We start from the raw sequence: 16,218 nt of genomic DNA on the forward strand, positions 1-16,218 counted from the left end.
GTGTTCTGTGCACAAATCTCTCCCTCTAGGGCAAGATTGGCCCAAATTGGCCGACCTAACAATTTCACTGAAAAACCCATGGGTGCCCTGGGAGATTTTCAGGTCTGCTCTGTGAACGACTCTCCCTTTGGGTGAAGGCAGAAAAAAATTATGCCAACAGCCCTAGGGTGTCCCCTAAGGTTCTCTATTTATATAAAGTTGCCTGTCAGTGAGATTTGACAGAGTGGAACTAAATTTATGTGCATCCCCACATGTATCTACAGAATTTATTTTACTCGGTTGTCTGCAGTATGCCTCCTTCAACCAACCATTCAGGGATAATTAGTGAATCCAGGATATACAAAATTACTTTATTATCACGTATGACCATGAAGGACATAATACTTAAAGTTACTGTGACAAATGAGAGCAAGTAATGAAAGTGATGAAATGACACCAATTCTTTAGAATTATCTTGCCATGTCGACAGGCATAAAGGCTTGTCCTTCCTTCTCATTTTCATTACACAAATCAGTTAAACTGCCATGAAAAAAAAAGCTTACCTATACATCATTAATTTACATAGTAACATAATGGCTACCCTCAATAAAAAGGTATGATTAGTCGGACCCCCATCAATGGTACAATGACCAGCAATCAATCATCTTTGCCAGAGGCCACTTCCGGGGTGCTAAAATTATGATGTCGGGAATTACACCCAACTTTAATAAGCAACACACTACATTAATGGTAAAAATGTACAAAAGACTATAAATTCTTAATCATGGCAAGAACAGACATATCAGAAAGTAGGGGCTGTGGCCTCTTATAATAATCAAAAAGAAAAAAGATTATAAACAAGCTGTTCCAGTGAGACAATCTTTCTCAAAACTGACTTTGTTGTTGTGCACCTACAATTCAAAATGTACAAAGGAACACACACACACAAAATATATTAATGTTAACAAAATAAATAGCAATGAGGAAAAGCTGATAGATGATCTTTTCATATAATGATTGCCATCTATTTCCTTTCATTGTCATTCAAAAGAAAATCAGTCTCATACACTTAAAAGATAATTAAATTGATACGTTTGAGGAGATAATAAACACATGATGTCCCTGAAAGATAAGGAAGCACAATAAAAACATTGTGCCTCAATTATGGTTGTTTAGTTCTCCTCAGCCTATACGTAAAAAAAATAAATAAATAAACAAGAAAAATTAAATAATAATAATAATAATAATAATAATAATAATAATAATAATAATAATAAGACAAAGTCATTTAACCTAAACGATATCTTAGTCTAGGCATACCTTGTGTTAACAACTTTAGAGATCATTATGATGTCATTTGGACTAAGGCATAGAACTGTCTCAGAAGTCAAGGTGTGATGGCTGACGCCTAGACAAAAACAGGTACACAATGAATGTACACATCATCACTACAACAAACCAATCACATCAACCAGTGTATTTTCTATTCTTACACCACATCAATCATATCATTCATCATCTTGTGACTATACCATCAATCATCCACAGCACAACCAAACTCACCACTAGGACTGTTTTTGGTTTAGCACAATACCTTGTTACCTTAATTCCTTCAACACTGTGACACATATTACAGATTTTATTCAGGCCAACAGTATGTAAAGCAAAATCTATAAATATGTCATCATGTTCATAGGATTAACATCAATTTTTAAGATAATTTTCATGTACTATTTACATTTTTTCTTCCTCTTTTTATTTGTGATGAATTTCCTCTGAAATATATAGTACTGAAAGTATATCAAGAAACCAATTGAACAAGTTCATGACAAATATCTTAATCTGGTTCCTCCATTTTCTAATCACTCTGAGCAAGCCTTATCTTCTAACCAACCTACTGGAGACAGGAAAACATGACGAATATGCCAGTGCATAAAAACTACACAAAATACATGTAGCATCACTTCAATGGCTTCATGACACTGACAAAAATAAGCCCAACCCAATCCAATGTAATTTTTAACATTTTCACCTTTTCAAACCCATAACAAAATCAAAAACTTGATTTACTCAATCATCTTGATACAGTATCCCATCTTAAATTTAACATTGCAGCAATCTATTAATGTCAAGAAAAAAAATCCAATGTTAACTTGCACAAATTTTCACACAGTCCTTGACAAGGTCATCACCTATTTCCCACACTCCTGGAAATTTATTGGAGAATGGTTGCCTAAAATCTAGACAATGAAAATGCGTCATTAAAAAACAGAAGAAACACATATGAAGGATTCCACCCGCATACTGCAGAGGTGGGATGACGTCAACATGAGGTAGTAGCTGGCTTTGACATGAAAATGGACTCTATTTTCAGTGTAGCACATGATTTACACTAATCAGTGTTACACCCCCATACTGCATACAGTACTGATTCCATCCCCAGCATGGGATGGCCCTAACATTGAATACAGATTCTTTTGTTACAGTACATCCTAAGCATAGAACACACACTTTATCCCCAACATGGTGATACCTCCTCATTCAAAGAAAAAATAAGATAAAAATAAAAACTTGACTGACTCCTTATACTGCATCTTACATTGGTAACAACATAGCAGCTGGATATCTTTTCCATCAGAGCTAGCTGTCTTCTTTACAAGACACATGAGGACTTCTCAACACAGTAAAAAAATGCAATTAACAGCTCAATGTCTATGTCCGAGTGTATTCAGTATCCACTGTTACACCATCTCGGCAATGTCACATTATCTTCGGGTAGTAAGTCACTGATTTGCTCACTAACAAGGATATTCAATGAAACATGTTCTTTGCCCTTACAATGGGCAATGTCTTGATATAGCTGAAAATTTCAGCTCCTGCTTCTCTTCATTCACAAATGTCACACTTCACTACTCATACATAAATAAAAATTAATACAGAAAGTCTACATTCTGATTGCCAAGAGACCTATTTCTTTTTTCCCCATTTTCTTTTTTACAAAACATAGCTTTTCAGAGTATTTAGGACCATGCAAACTTATTGTATACGACAAAGCCTTTCCAAAACCATCCATGTTTATACAAAAGGCATTGTCATGACCAACAACTCAACAAATAATTCTGCAGAATTTCTAAATGTAAGACTATTGCAGAAGGTTAGTGAGTGTCAATTGAATGGTTCCCCTCCATACAGGAAGGTATTAATGAAAGACTTGGGACATGTAAAATCCTGGCTAACTAGATTTTAGTCCATTAACCTTCTCAGTTGTATCTCAACACTCATCTTCTGAATGTTCATTTTTCCACCTTGACAAGCTTACAATTTCAGGCCTTATAGGTCCATGACAACTCCTTTGGACCATTTCTGAATGCGTTGTGTGTGCCTTCTGGGCACAGATCACATCATTGAGAAAGAAAAATAAATTGCACTTGGTCCACCAGATAGCAACCTGATTCACTTCTGCTGCCAAAGCCTTGAAAGAATTCTTTACATAGTCCATAATAAATGACAACCTGAGTCACTGTTTGCTCCATTTCAAACTCAAAACATATTTTATTCATCATTCAATCATGCTTCCTATATGTTGCTATTGCTAAAAAAAATAGATATATATATAAATAAAAAATAAAAATCACCTGACGAAACTATTTATTCAAAGGATTGATGATGAAAAATGGCATATTTACACTAAAACCAGCCCCTTTAGTTTTTGGTGTCCACAACATACGCCTTGTGTATCCCCAGGGTCAACTTCTCAAATACTGGGGCTGTAAATATAAAGAACTGAGCAAAAAATTGTTAAACAATCACTGAAAAGGAGCTTCTTCCTGAGCCACTGAATGGTGTCAATCAAAGTATCAAATGGATGGGAAAAGTCCATCAAATCTTCTTTCCCTCCAACAGTATTTGAGCTTTGAATAAGCATGATGTCTTTCAGCATACATAAAATAATTTTGTCGATTGTCTGACAAATGTTTTCTCCTGAAGCAACCACAATGATAGCCACTAATGCATGTACAGTGTGTCCTTTCACAGCTTCTTTTTGACTGAATGACAATGACAGAATGTTCTTGTGTGTCTTATATACCTGTTTACATATAAGTATCCACACAAAAGTCTTCTTTAAAACATGTATACACTGCAAATACTGACACAACATTGTATCAACTGTGGTGGTGGTACAGGTCATCTTGGATAAGCTGCACATTTTAGGGAATGATAGCGATTTCCTTTTCTTAAGATCAAGAGTATCAGCAGCCCATTCATAGCTGTGTTTCTTTTATGAGCAGGAAGCTATGACTTAATGTATTGATGCCCACTGCCTCTTAACTCTTCTTCATAATTCAAGCAAGAGGTGTACTTGGCAACTTCCACAATGAAGTCATCAAACTGGAGCTCTGGGATTAATTTCAAGTTGACATTCTGGAGAAACTTGATGGCACTGAGCGTGGTTTCGGGTTCTGTAAGACACATGCAACCTTTGGCACCTCCACCATGAGGGCTGTTGGAAAAAGAAGAAGAAAAACAATAGTAATAAAAAAAAAATCATAAAAAAAGCACCACATTTTTCTTCTGTCTACCGACTGGCTGCAGCTTTAGGTAATCAAAACTGAAGTCTTCACATCCAACATCCCCCTTCCCTTTCACACAACCACCACTAGTCTCCATTTGGCAGTGCAAAGCTTAGGATTGTAGAAAACCCATAACAAAATGCTTTGGTTTTGACCAAAAGCTTCCTTGTGAGTCAAGTTCATCACACTGTCTTTTATTATCTATTTTTACCTCATTTCCTATTCAAACCACTGAAGCCATTCAGGTCTCGCAAACTAACAAGGATGCGGTGTGCCTCACATTTCTAAGTGAAGACTGTTTGTCTATTCTTGCTGCCTGCATAGCAGGAAGCTATTGCCTGTGGCACAGTGGCTTGAGTGTTAACACTAGACTGTCAAATATAAGCAGCTAGTGTTTGGCCTCCTGTCAATCCCATTGGTGAGGTGAAGGTGGAAGTTCAGAAGGGTGAGCCACTGTTGAGCTGCCAAGAAATTAAAGTTATCATTAGTACATTTGTCACTTCATTCTACTTTAACTTTTTTTTTAAGTGTTAAGATGCAATACTTGCATTAATATGAAAATTGTGTCTAACCATCTTTCTTACAATGAAGAGGAAGAAGCCACCGTACGCTGCAGGCAGTGCAGGAGAGGAGTAAAGGAAAAGGTGTTGAAGGTGTTGAACTGTTGAAGGAGGGTAGGCGGTGTTTACCTGGCAAAGCTCTTGTATGCAGCAGACATTGGGTTTATGCACAGAGGAACTCTGTCTCTTGACAGATGACTCATGATGAACTTGTGCAGCCGGTCTTTGAGTTGAGATAGTGACCGCAACTGTGAAACATGAAAAATTAATTCTACTGTACACTATATATAAACTGTGAAATATACAAAGGGATAAAATATCCATTAAAGGTAAACATTGAATCTTTGTGGTTCAAAATATGTATGTAGTTGTCACATTCAAATGAAAAACTAAGTTCTGTATACACACCTCTGACTCCCATGAATCCTCAAAAGGTTGAGGTGCTGATGGTTCAAAGTCATTGGTATACTGTCGACTGCCACATGAGGTAGAGTTACAACAGGTGCACATGCAGGAATGGTATCGCAAACGACCCTCATCAAGGTATGGGTGAGCTAAGGCATCTGTTACAGTTAGCCTTTTATCCTGTGATAAAAACAAATAAATAAAGTAAGTCAATAAATGATAATAAAATATGATGTATTGATATCAGCTTACTTAAGAATATGATCACACAGTAAGTGGTAGTTATCTTCAACTCTTGCCTATTAAAACTGATAAGGGAAAATAAACTGGTAAATGATAATAATAATAATAATAATAATAATAATAATAATAATAATAATAATAAATTGTTGGTCTGGTCTAAATCTAATTTCATATATATATATATATATATATATATATATATATATATATATATATTATATATATATATATATATATATATATATATATATATATATATACATATATATATATATATATATTAATTTGATTCTTTTGATGAACATATACATCTATTATTTTTTCCTTCTATTTAAAAAAAATCTAAATTTAAGTAAGATAATTGGAGAATAGGGAGATATAGCCAGAGTTAAAACCATCTTCTCTTGTTCTGCATGAGGGGAATGTACTGTGTCTTGCTAGATTGCTTCTGACCCAGGGCAGTGGGTGGGATACAAGGATGACCCATCATTCATGAGGAGCTAAGATGAGAGGGAGGAGGGGCTGGTGGAGTGAAGTGGAATGGATGGGTGTGGGTATGTGCATTTGACTTAGCTACCTCCCTTGTACGGTGGAAAACTACTCTTGGTATAGAGTAGGAACCATATGTGAATTTGTAGTCGAGTATGATATATAATTGGAGAGTATGAGACAGGACTCCATGAGCATTGCTCCTTTCCTCTACACTTCCATTATGTAAATACATACACAAAACAAGTATCACCATTCTATTGCCCTAGATCACTCTTACAGGAAATCCATGGTTCCCTGGTAACCAGCAACAGCCATTGGATTGACCCACAACTCACTCAGTAAAAAGCTTGATGTGTGAAGCCTTCACATGGCATTGCTGCAATGGAGGTAGAAACAAGCCTAAGATTGTCACAATGACAGCTTTGGGTTTGCCCATCAACCTCCATTCAAATCCACACCATATTCCCCACCTCCGTCTAGAAGTGCAGGCAGTACCTGGTCTCCAAAACATGAGTTGTTAAAACCAAATAATCAAAAAGGAAAGAACAAAAATGACATTTACACACAAAAAAATAAATAAATAAATAAATAAAATAATAATAACAATAAATAAATTAATTAATCAAATAAAATACAGGGTACAATGAAATGTGACATCATTGACAAAGGCCTACCGGATCAAAGGCCAGCATCTGAGTGAGAAGATGCACAGCCTCAGGTGTTGCGTGGGACGACAAAGTGTAAAGTGCTGGCAATGCTGAAGGTTTCTGAGGCCGCCTTAGCATATGGGTGACTGCTCCTTCACAGGCATATCGCATTTCATCAATATCCGGAGTTCCTAGGAGATCTGTTATTCTCTCCAGCTGTTAGAAAGAATACATTTATAACTAACATATCATAAATAGTGTTCAGAATATATTCTTAACCACTTCAGTACAAGTTAAATTCTTGCACACAACATCGGCTGCCATATGTACACTGCATCACACTACACACATTATAAAATATAGTCACATCCACTATTTCTCATTAAGAGATCAAAATTAATTGGTAGCTTGGTTTCCACTAACCACAAAACAACAGTAAATTGCCTACATTAGTATAAGCCACTTTAGTTTCTTTGCAATGCTTTTTGTCTTGATCTGTCAGTTTTTTGTTTTGTTTTTTTAAATACAATTTCATCAGTTTCTAATATGAAGCTCTCCAGTGCAACTCTTGCTCTTCTTGCTCCATTTTTCATTTTGTCTTTCTTTGGCTACATTGACAAGTTCCCTTATTTTTGTTCATCCTCCCTACTTATATCTTTCCTGATCCAAATTTGTCCTTCTCAGCTTATTTCCATATCTACTGATTATTTCCCTTGTAAGGGGAAAATGCCTTGGTATATGTATGTACTATGGTCTATGACCCGAAGTTATTTTTAATGGACACATTCCCTCTTCTAATTTACATAGCCTAAACTCTTCTTCTATGTGATCATGAGCATCTGTAACCCTCCATTTTCTCCCCCATGAATGGCAAAGTGGATTTCCAGTGGTTGATAATAAACTCTTCTTATTCTATTTTACATCTTCCTATTACTAAGCATCTAATTATACATTCCTTATGGGACCAATAACAGCTACCTGTAGTCCTTGAAGGTGGATGTCAACACCCTCAAACCTTCATTACAAAGTGAAGATGCAAGAAGCTGACATCTAATCATTAGAGTGGGCCCAAGATCTCCCTTTGTCAGCCTCAATTACACTTCCTCTAACTTTTCATATAAAAACATGACAAGTGGTAGCTGCTCCTCACCTTATGCTACAATAAGTTTATAGAAACTGTTCTACACTAATACAACAAAACAATCCACTTTCTTCTCTATGGGATCTATGGGATGGCTTCATGAATACATCCACAGTAGGGCTGCAGGTTTCCAGTCAGTAAAACTTGATCAATGATTATTATTACATTCTTCAACTGCCTCTACTTTTTACTTCTAACTCATTTCATTATGTAATAAACAAGTGAAATTTACACATTTTCCCATTGTCCAAAATTTATACAACTGGCTGTGTGGAACATTATCACTTTTTTACTCATTCATCTTCCTAATCATTTTCATCTGATGATGAAATATATCAGATATAACTGGAAAATACACATGATCTTGATGGTCAATTGTTCCTGTCAAGTACATGTTTCCCTAAAAGTCTTTCAAAATGTCATCCACTATTACTTCAACTACACTAAATCCTTTACCTATATCTAACAAGTTTGATAAGTTTGGAGTTCATTTTTGCTGGTAAAATTATGGATCCATATATGTAACATTACAAAAGGATTACAAAGGCGGAGCATGCCGACAGGAGACCTTTTGGTCCATATCTAAGTCGGATGTGAAAAAATCATAATAATGATAAATAAATAAACAAATAAATAAGTAAATAAAAAATATAATAATGTAAATAATAAATAAAATACATAAATAAATGCATAGGTATAGTTAAATAATAAACAAACAGGTAAATAGTAAATAATGATAAATTGACATATAACTAATAATAAATGAGAATCAAGCAAATAATAATAAACAGACAAATGATAACAAAACAAATAAACAAATAATATAAAATAAATGATAGTCATTACAGCATCTTGCTTAGGTGTTTATCTAAATGATTCTTAAAGCTTTGAACTGAACTACATTGCACTGCCTCTGCAGGAAGTTAATTCTATTCATTAACTATATAGTTGGCGAAGTTGTTTCTACCCACTTCCAAATTAAATCTATTTCCAGACAGTTTGAGACCATTGTTTCTTGTCTGATTCTCATTCAATGTACAATGCTTGCAAGGTGCAAGGATAAGATATCCCTCAGCACATAGACAATGCAAACCATCACAACCCAACTGTTTCTTTAAACACTGTAATAAACTGAATTTCATACAATCACACTAACCTGCTGAATTGGACTCTGTGCTTGAAATAGTATTCTTCTTCCGAGAAGTTCTCCAAAGATACAGCCTACAGACCAAACATCCACTGCCTGGGAATAGTGTTTGGCCCCCATCAACAATTCAGGTGCTCTGTAGTACTGTGTAACCACTTCTTGTGTCATGTGTTTGGACTCGTCAGTCTCCTCTACTCTTGCAAGCCCAAAATCACATATCTTAAAGGAAAAACAAGAAATACATATAAAAGACATGTACAACTAAAACATCAATCTACATTCTACCTCCACCCCCATTCCTCCCTTTCCTGCCACATTCGCTCCCAAGTATCTAAAACTATCCACTTCCTCCAGTCTCTCTCCCTTAATGCTCACTTCCAGTCAGCTGCCACTCTCCCCTTGTACATCTCATCAACCTACTTATACCCACATTTATCTTCAACTTCCTTCTTTCACGCACTCTCCCAAAATCTGTCACTGACTTCCTCAATCCTTCCTTTAATCCTGCTACAAGTGCAGTGTCATCAGCAAACAACAGCTGGCTTATCTCCCACTTTTCTCCATTTTCTTTAACCATCTCCAATTCCTGACCCACCACCCTTGCATTCACCTCTCGCACCACCCCAGGGCGACATAACACATCCCTGACGAAGTCCCACCTTTACCTCGAACCACTCACTCTCTCCATTTCTAATCCTAACACACACCCTACTACTCTCGTAAAACTCTTGACTGCTTTAAACAGCTTTCCTCCTATCCCATATATCTGCAAAACCTCCCACAGTGCCTTCCTGTCTACCCTGTCGTAAGCCTTTTCCAGATCCATAAAAGCCCAAAATACATCCTTACCTTTTCCTATAGCTTTCTACATATCTGTCTTACCACAAAAATCTGATCTACACAACCCCTACCTGTCCTAAACCCACACTGTTCCTCTCCAATTACTCCCTCTGTTCCTCTCCAAATCTGCTCAATCAAGACCCTACCATAAGCCTTCCCAACTACACTTAACAAGCTGATCCCTCTGAAACTACTACACTCACACTTGTCCAAAGTGGAACTATCCAGACACTTCTCCAGTCCTTCCTGATGAATTTCCACCTTTACTTCAAATCACTCACTCTCTCAGTTCCCCATTCTAACACAGGCTCTATTACTCTTGTAAAGATCCTGAATGCCCTTAACAACTTCCCCCCAATCCCATATATTTGCAAAACCTCCCACAGTGGCTTCCTGTCTACACAGTCATAAACCTTTTCCTAATCCATAAAGGCCCAAAAAACATCCTTACCTTTTCCTAAAGATTTCTCACATATGTCTTACCACAAAAATCTGATCCACGCAACCCTTACCTTTCCTAAACCCACACTGTTCCTCACCAATTACTCCCTCTGTTCTTCTCCTAATCCTCTCAATTAAAACCCTCCCATAAGCCTTCCCAACTACACTCAACAAACTGATCCCTCTGAAACTACTACACTCACATTTGTCCCCTTTTCCTTTGTAAAGCGGAACTATACAGGCAGTCCTCCAGTCCTCTGGCACTCTACCCTCTCTTAGACACACATTAAACAACCTCACTAGCCAGTCCACTATTACTGTACCTCCTTTCTTCAGACACTCCACATGACACCCATCTAACCCAGGTGCCTTACCTGTTCTTATCATTTTCAGAGCTACTTGCATCTCATCTTTTCTTACTTCTCCTACATTTTCCTCTCCCATCACTGTCATTTTCTTAGTGCTACCACCAATCTCTCCCTATCCTCCTCCACATTCAACAGCTCTCTAAAATACTCCACCCATCTTCCCCTTACTGCCTCTTCTGTCCAACTGAAAAAAAAAGGGTAGCATACTACTCAAACACCTATAACAACCTAACACCTACACCACACAACATAATTACACAAAAAACATACATTTCACAAAACATGCACTCCACGACTAATCACAAAACTCCATCAAACTCATCCAGAAATTAGCCCTACAGATAAATCCTTCTTACAATAAGCAAGAACCACACAAGCATGACTGCATCGTGGTCCCCCTCCAGTTTTAAAAGGATACCAACACAGAACAGGCCTGACCAAAGGAGCAAATTGCCCCAAATGCATTGATCACAGAGAAGACAGTGAATATCCCATCCTATAGTGACCCACTCTAGTCTCCCAGACAATAATCCAATATATTTTCCTTAAGTATCTTATGGGCTAATACAATGGTTCTTGCTGACTATTTGGAAGTCACAGGTCTCTTGCAAGAGAGACCTGGGGGTAACAAATTGGATTAATTAACTATATCCAAGTCTCTGCTCCAATCAGCACCAGAGGTACAATCACTTCTTCATAAAACCTAGTCTTTGCTTTCATTCCCAATTACCTATTTCTCATAAAACTTTTCATTCCAACCATACATTTATTTCTTTTACTTCATAATTCACCTCCACATACAATCCAACATTCACCATCACATACAGACCAAGATATTAAAAATCTACATTCTTCAAGTCTCGCACCCTTTACACTCGCATTAAACCAACCACCTACTATATTAAATGCCAACGCTAACCCATGGTTTAAAACTAAATATAATCCATTTATGCTTTTGATACATGAATATCATTTTGAGCTTAACAGTTGTCAAATCTTATGGAATATAATTACCTTTAGTACACAGTTGGAATTTACTAAGAGGTTTCCTGGCTTGATGTCTCTATGAATTATTCGGGCACCATGGAGGTATTTCAAACCTGGAATATAATTACATATAATTACAAATAGGCAATGATAGAACATGCAGAAATGCTGGGGCAATTAAGAACAAGGAGGTATATGTAATACGGAGAGCAGTGAAAGTGGTTAAGACACCAAGGGTGTAGTGTAAATTGCTTGACAAAAGATGTAGTAGTAACAGTAGAACAGCCATGTGTCTCAAGGAAGGAAGTGGAATGCATGAGAATGTGCAATCCTGCAATTTCAGAAGAAGGGATATAGGTATGAATATAGTAGATTTAATGGTATTACTTTGTGTGATTGGTGAGGTATATGGGCATGTGAGTAGTTCATACTGACAGGTCTAAGACTGGAGAAGGAAAGAACTCTGGAGATAGCTTGATCATTTTCTTACAAGGCCAATTCATCTGGTCTGCCGGCCACCAAACACTACATCTACATATATATATATATATATATATATATATATATATATATATATATATATATATATATATATATATATATTAATGGAGAGTAATGTTGTAGCACATTGGTAAAATATGACTTGTCTCCCACAATCGGAAAATAAGATTAGAAATAAATATGTACATTTCGACCACTTTCTGTGGTCCTCTTCAGCAGATAAGTACATAATGTTGGGTAGTATAATATATATACAGAGAGTTGGTATACGGTGAGGAACGGGGATAGAAGGCTCAAGTAACATGACCTGAGTAGAGTGACCGGAACCAAACAGCCATTGGTCACTCCACTCAGGTCATGTTACTTGAGCCTTCTATCCCTGTTCCTCACTGTATACCAACTCTCTGTATATTATACTACCCCACCTTATGTACTTATCTGCTGAAGAGGACCACAGAAAGTGGTCGAATTATACAGATATATTTATTTCTGATCTTATTTTCTGATAGCGGGAGACAAGTCTTTATATATATATATTATATATACTGTATATATATCGTTATTCTACAACCTTTTTCTGGTAGAATATTCAAAGTAAAAATTACTTTTCATTTTCAGATCCTGTTTTAACTTGCATTGGCCAGGTGTGTAAAAAGTTTGATGATCCTTGATATGACATTTTGAGGAATAACTCTTCTTCAGAGATGAAGGAGGGTTATGCCTGAAATGTGACATTAAATACTTATCAAACTCTTTCTGACTTTTTCCTTCTACCTCTACCTTACATGGGCATGTGCTAATTAATAAGATCATGAGAGGAACAGATGAGTGATTGGGGAAGAACAGTGTGGCTTAAAGATGGTTCAATTGTGGAAAGACATATGCAAGAAATGTTTTGTGAAGGTTAAGGCCTTGGAAGAACCAGGTTGATGGACAAGCTTCAGCTGTCAGAAGCTGTGGTGAGAGAGATGTGTGCTGTATTTGAACAAAGCAGGGTAGCAAGAGGTAGACAACCCTTCAACCACAAGATGCTGAGATGAGAGGGTGGTGTGACTATGTCTTTTGGTGTGGGTGGGTAACTCACTCATCCATCCCTTACATCAATCATTGAAGCTTTTGTACATAGCAAAGGAAACATGGACTGGAAGTGAAGCGTGTATTCCTGACATTTTGTCTATTGACTTTTGAGACAAATGCTGTAGTGACTTACCAATTACGCTATCAGCATAATTGGTAAGTCACTACAGCACTTGTCTCAAAAGTCAATAGACGAAATGTCAGGAATAAACGCTTCACTTCCAGTCCATGTTTCCCTTGCCATGTTTATGCAACTTGTTCACATGGATTTTCTTTTGTACATACATAAAAGAACTTTGGACATATATATGCAAAAGACCTTTAATCTACAGAGATGCTATGTTTTTCACAAAATTTTGCATTCACCCAAGGGTCAGGACTGTGCACTAGACAAAACTAGAATGAATGTCTACTTACCACGAAGTATTTGATAAAGAAACACTTTCACGTGATCTGCTGAGAGATGCTGTGGGGAAACGATGATCTTGTGAAGATCACTCTGCATTAACTCTGTGACAACATAGCTATTGGCAGTCATTAAGGAAAGCAATTCGATATATCACGAACCAACACATAAACTTTGCAGACATCATAAATGGCCTGAAAATATGAGAGTATCATATTTTCTGATATGTTCTGTTCCACAATCAATCAAATCTAATTGTAAGCATCACTCTTTTACAAACTATTACAAACATAACAAGAATGATGGTATGCATGTATTGTCCCCAAATCCCATTTGCAGACAAAAAAGGTTATAAAATAGAGCCACAAAAGTGAAAAAGTATCAGAAACAAATTATACAAAAACCATCTAAAATATTTGAACCCTATTATGAGAGTGACAGGGACAGGGGAGGTGGCCTAGTTAGAACAATTCCAGATGAATTTAAAAGGATACATTTCCTGGAAGAAGTCGATGTGTGGAGGCTGCAAGATATCTAAGGCTGAGAGAACCTGCAAATGAAAAATAAACATTAGTGACAGCATTGCCAACAATTAAAATGTTTTATCAATTTCATCATTATCTGATATAAAAATACAAAAACAAATATTTGTGCAAGAATCATCAACCATAGGAGCAGCAACTAAAATATTCAACCAGTTTCATTATTATCCATTGCCAATTGACAAACCTAAATCCAGGAATAATAGCTCCCTTTGAAAATGAACATCGCTATAAACATGGTTTTGGATAATTATTTGTTTGTTTGTTTTTGCTTTGTTCTATTTATTAATTTGAGGGGAATGGGGTGAGTGGAAAGGTGAAGGAGAGGAGAGAGAAAGAAGGAAGAAAAGAATGAATGAATGAAGGAAGGAAGAAAGGAAGGAAGAAATGAAAGAAGGAAATAAGGAAGGAAGGAAGAAAGAAGAGGAGGGAAGATGGGAAGGAGGGAAGTAAGAAGGAGAGAGAAAATGAAAGGGACAGAGAGGAGTAGGAAAAGGAGAAAGAGGGGAAGGAGGCGAGAGGAGAAGAGGGAAAATGAGAGGTAGGAGGAGGAAGAGGAAAATGAAAGGACGAATGAATGAGGAAAGACGGTAAAGAGAGAAATGGGATGAGGCGTTCCAGTAATGGGTGGCAAGTCGGCGGTACGAGGGAGGGAGGGAGGCTGTGAGAAGATGGAGAAGAGGCAAGTAGGTCGTCAAGACGAAAAAGACCAAAGAATTCTTTGAGAGGAGAGAAAAATAACTCAAAGAAAAGTCTATACACGTGCAGGCTTGGATTGTATTGTACTTCGTCGCCAGTTCACCAGAACTTAAGGAATGTAAAAAAGAAGAAAAAATATACGTATATCTCTTAGTGTGGAATCGAAGAGCAACAAAAGGAAATATCAATTATAAATACATAAATAAATAAATAAATAAACAAACAGACTGGAGGATACTAATATACAGATTTCACCAGAAGAAATAATCTTGATAACATTAGTTAATATAAAACAAAGTTTGATGAATGGACTTATAAGAGACGGGACTCCATGAGCATAGTTCTAATCCCATATATTACAATTCAGTAAATACAGTGCCTTGGCCTCATAGTTAACGTCGAGGGCTGTCATTCTACGGTGCCGAGATCGCGCCCCTATCACGGCGTGTGTGTTTGTGTGTGTGTGTGTGTAAAGTTACATTACCCATGGACGCGACTACACAAACTCTGAGCTCTCATCCGGAAGGATTACAGCTGTCGATCACAATTCTGACATGTGAGCTCATGTGCCGATTCACACACACACACACAGGTCACACGCGTACACGTATACACATACAGGCACGCACATACACGCACACACACACACACACACAGATATATCCAAGCCTTCGGCGGACTCTCGGCGATCTCTCGGTCCATCCTTTCTTGTGGCTGGCTGCCAGCCGGCGCGGCGGCGGCGGCGGCCGACAGGCCCCACAGAGTCCCGCAGGCTGGAAGGAGCCTGGCGCCGGGCCTTCCTTCCTTCCTTCCTTCTGGTTCCCCATGAACCGGAGGGTCTTTAACCTAACCTAGAAGGCATCCGCAGCCCAATATAAAATTCGCAAGGATCTATATTTAGTTATTTGAACGCTTAGAATATACTGTATTCCCTAGTCGACAATAAGGCATTTTCGGAACTGGGACTTTATTCCACGTTACGATTTTTTTTAACCAGCGGTCAACTTCAGCTTCCTCTACGAGTTTGTTATATATATATATATACAGTCACCTCATTCAGGTCATATATATATATATATATATATATATATATATAGATATATATATATATATATATATATATATATATATAAGGACCTGAATGAGGTGACTGTTCGGCATCAAAGGCACAC

General features: G+C 37.1%; 1 protein-coding gene across 1 annotated transcript in view; it reads right to left on the reverse strand.

Moving 5' to 3' along the window:
• Nucleotides 1-336: 336 nt before the first annotated feature.
• LOC143021881 (serine/threonine-protein kinase NLK2-like) overlaps nucleotides 337-16,218 on the reverse strand; it is a 202,293-nt gene continuing 186,411 nt past the window's right edge. Inside the window, 9 exon segments of the mRNA XM_076179680.1 lie at nucleotides 337-4,980; nucleotides 4,983-5,011; nucleotides 5,240-5,358; nucleotides 5,519-5,695; nucleotides 6,925-7,113; nucleotides 9,195-9,404; nucleotides 11,849-11,934; nucleotides 13,817-13,923; nucleotides 14,300-14,355. Coding sequence (XP_076035795.1) covers nucleotides 4,925-4,980; nucleotides 4,983-5,011; nucleotides 5,240-5,358; nucleotides 5,519-5,695; nucleotides 6,925-7,113; nucleotides 9,195-9,404; nucleotides 11,849-11,934; nucleotides 13,817-13,923; nucleotides 14,300-14,355 — 1,029 coding nt within the window. The 3' untranslated portion in view covers nucleotides 337-4,924.

The sequence above is a fragment of the Oratosquilla oratoria genome, chromosome 3 (assembly GCF_046742065.1).
Source record: "Oratosquilla oratoria isolate Oo_2021 chromosome 3, ASM4674206v1, whole genome shotgun sequence".
Lineage (NCBI taxonomy): Eukaryota > Metazoa > Arthropoda > Malacostraca > Stomatopoda > Squillidae > Oratosquilla > Oratosquilla oratoria.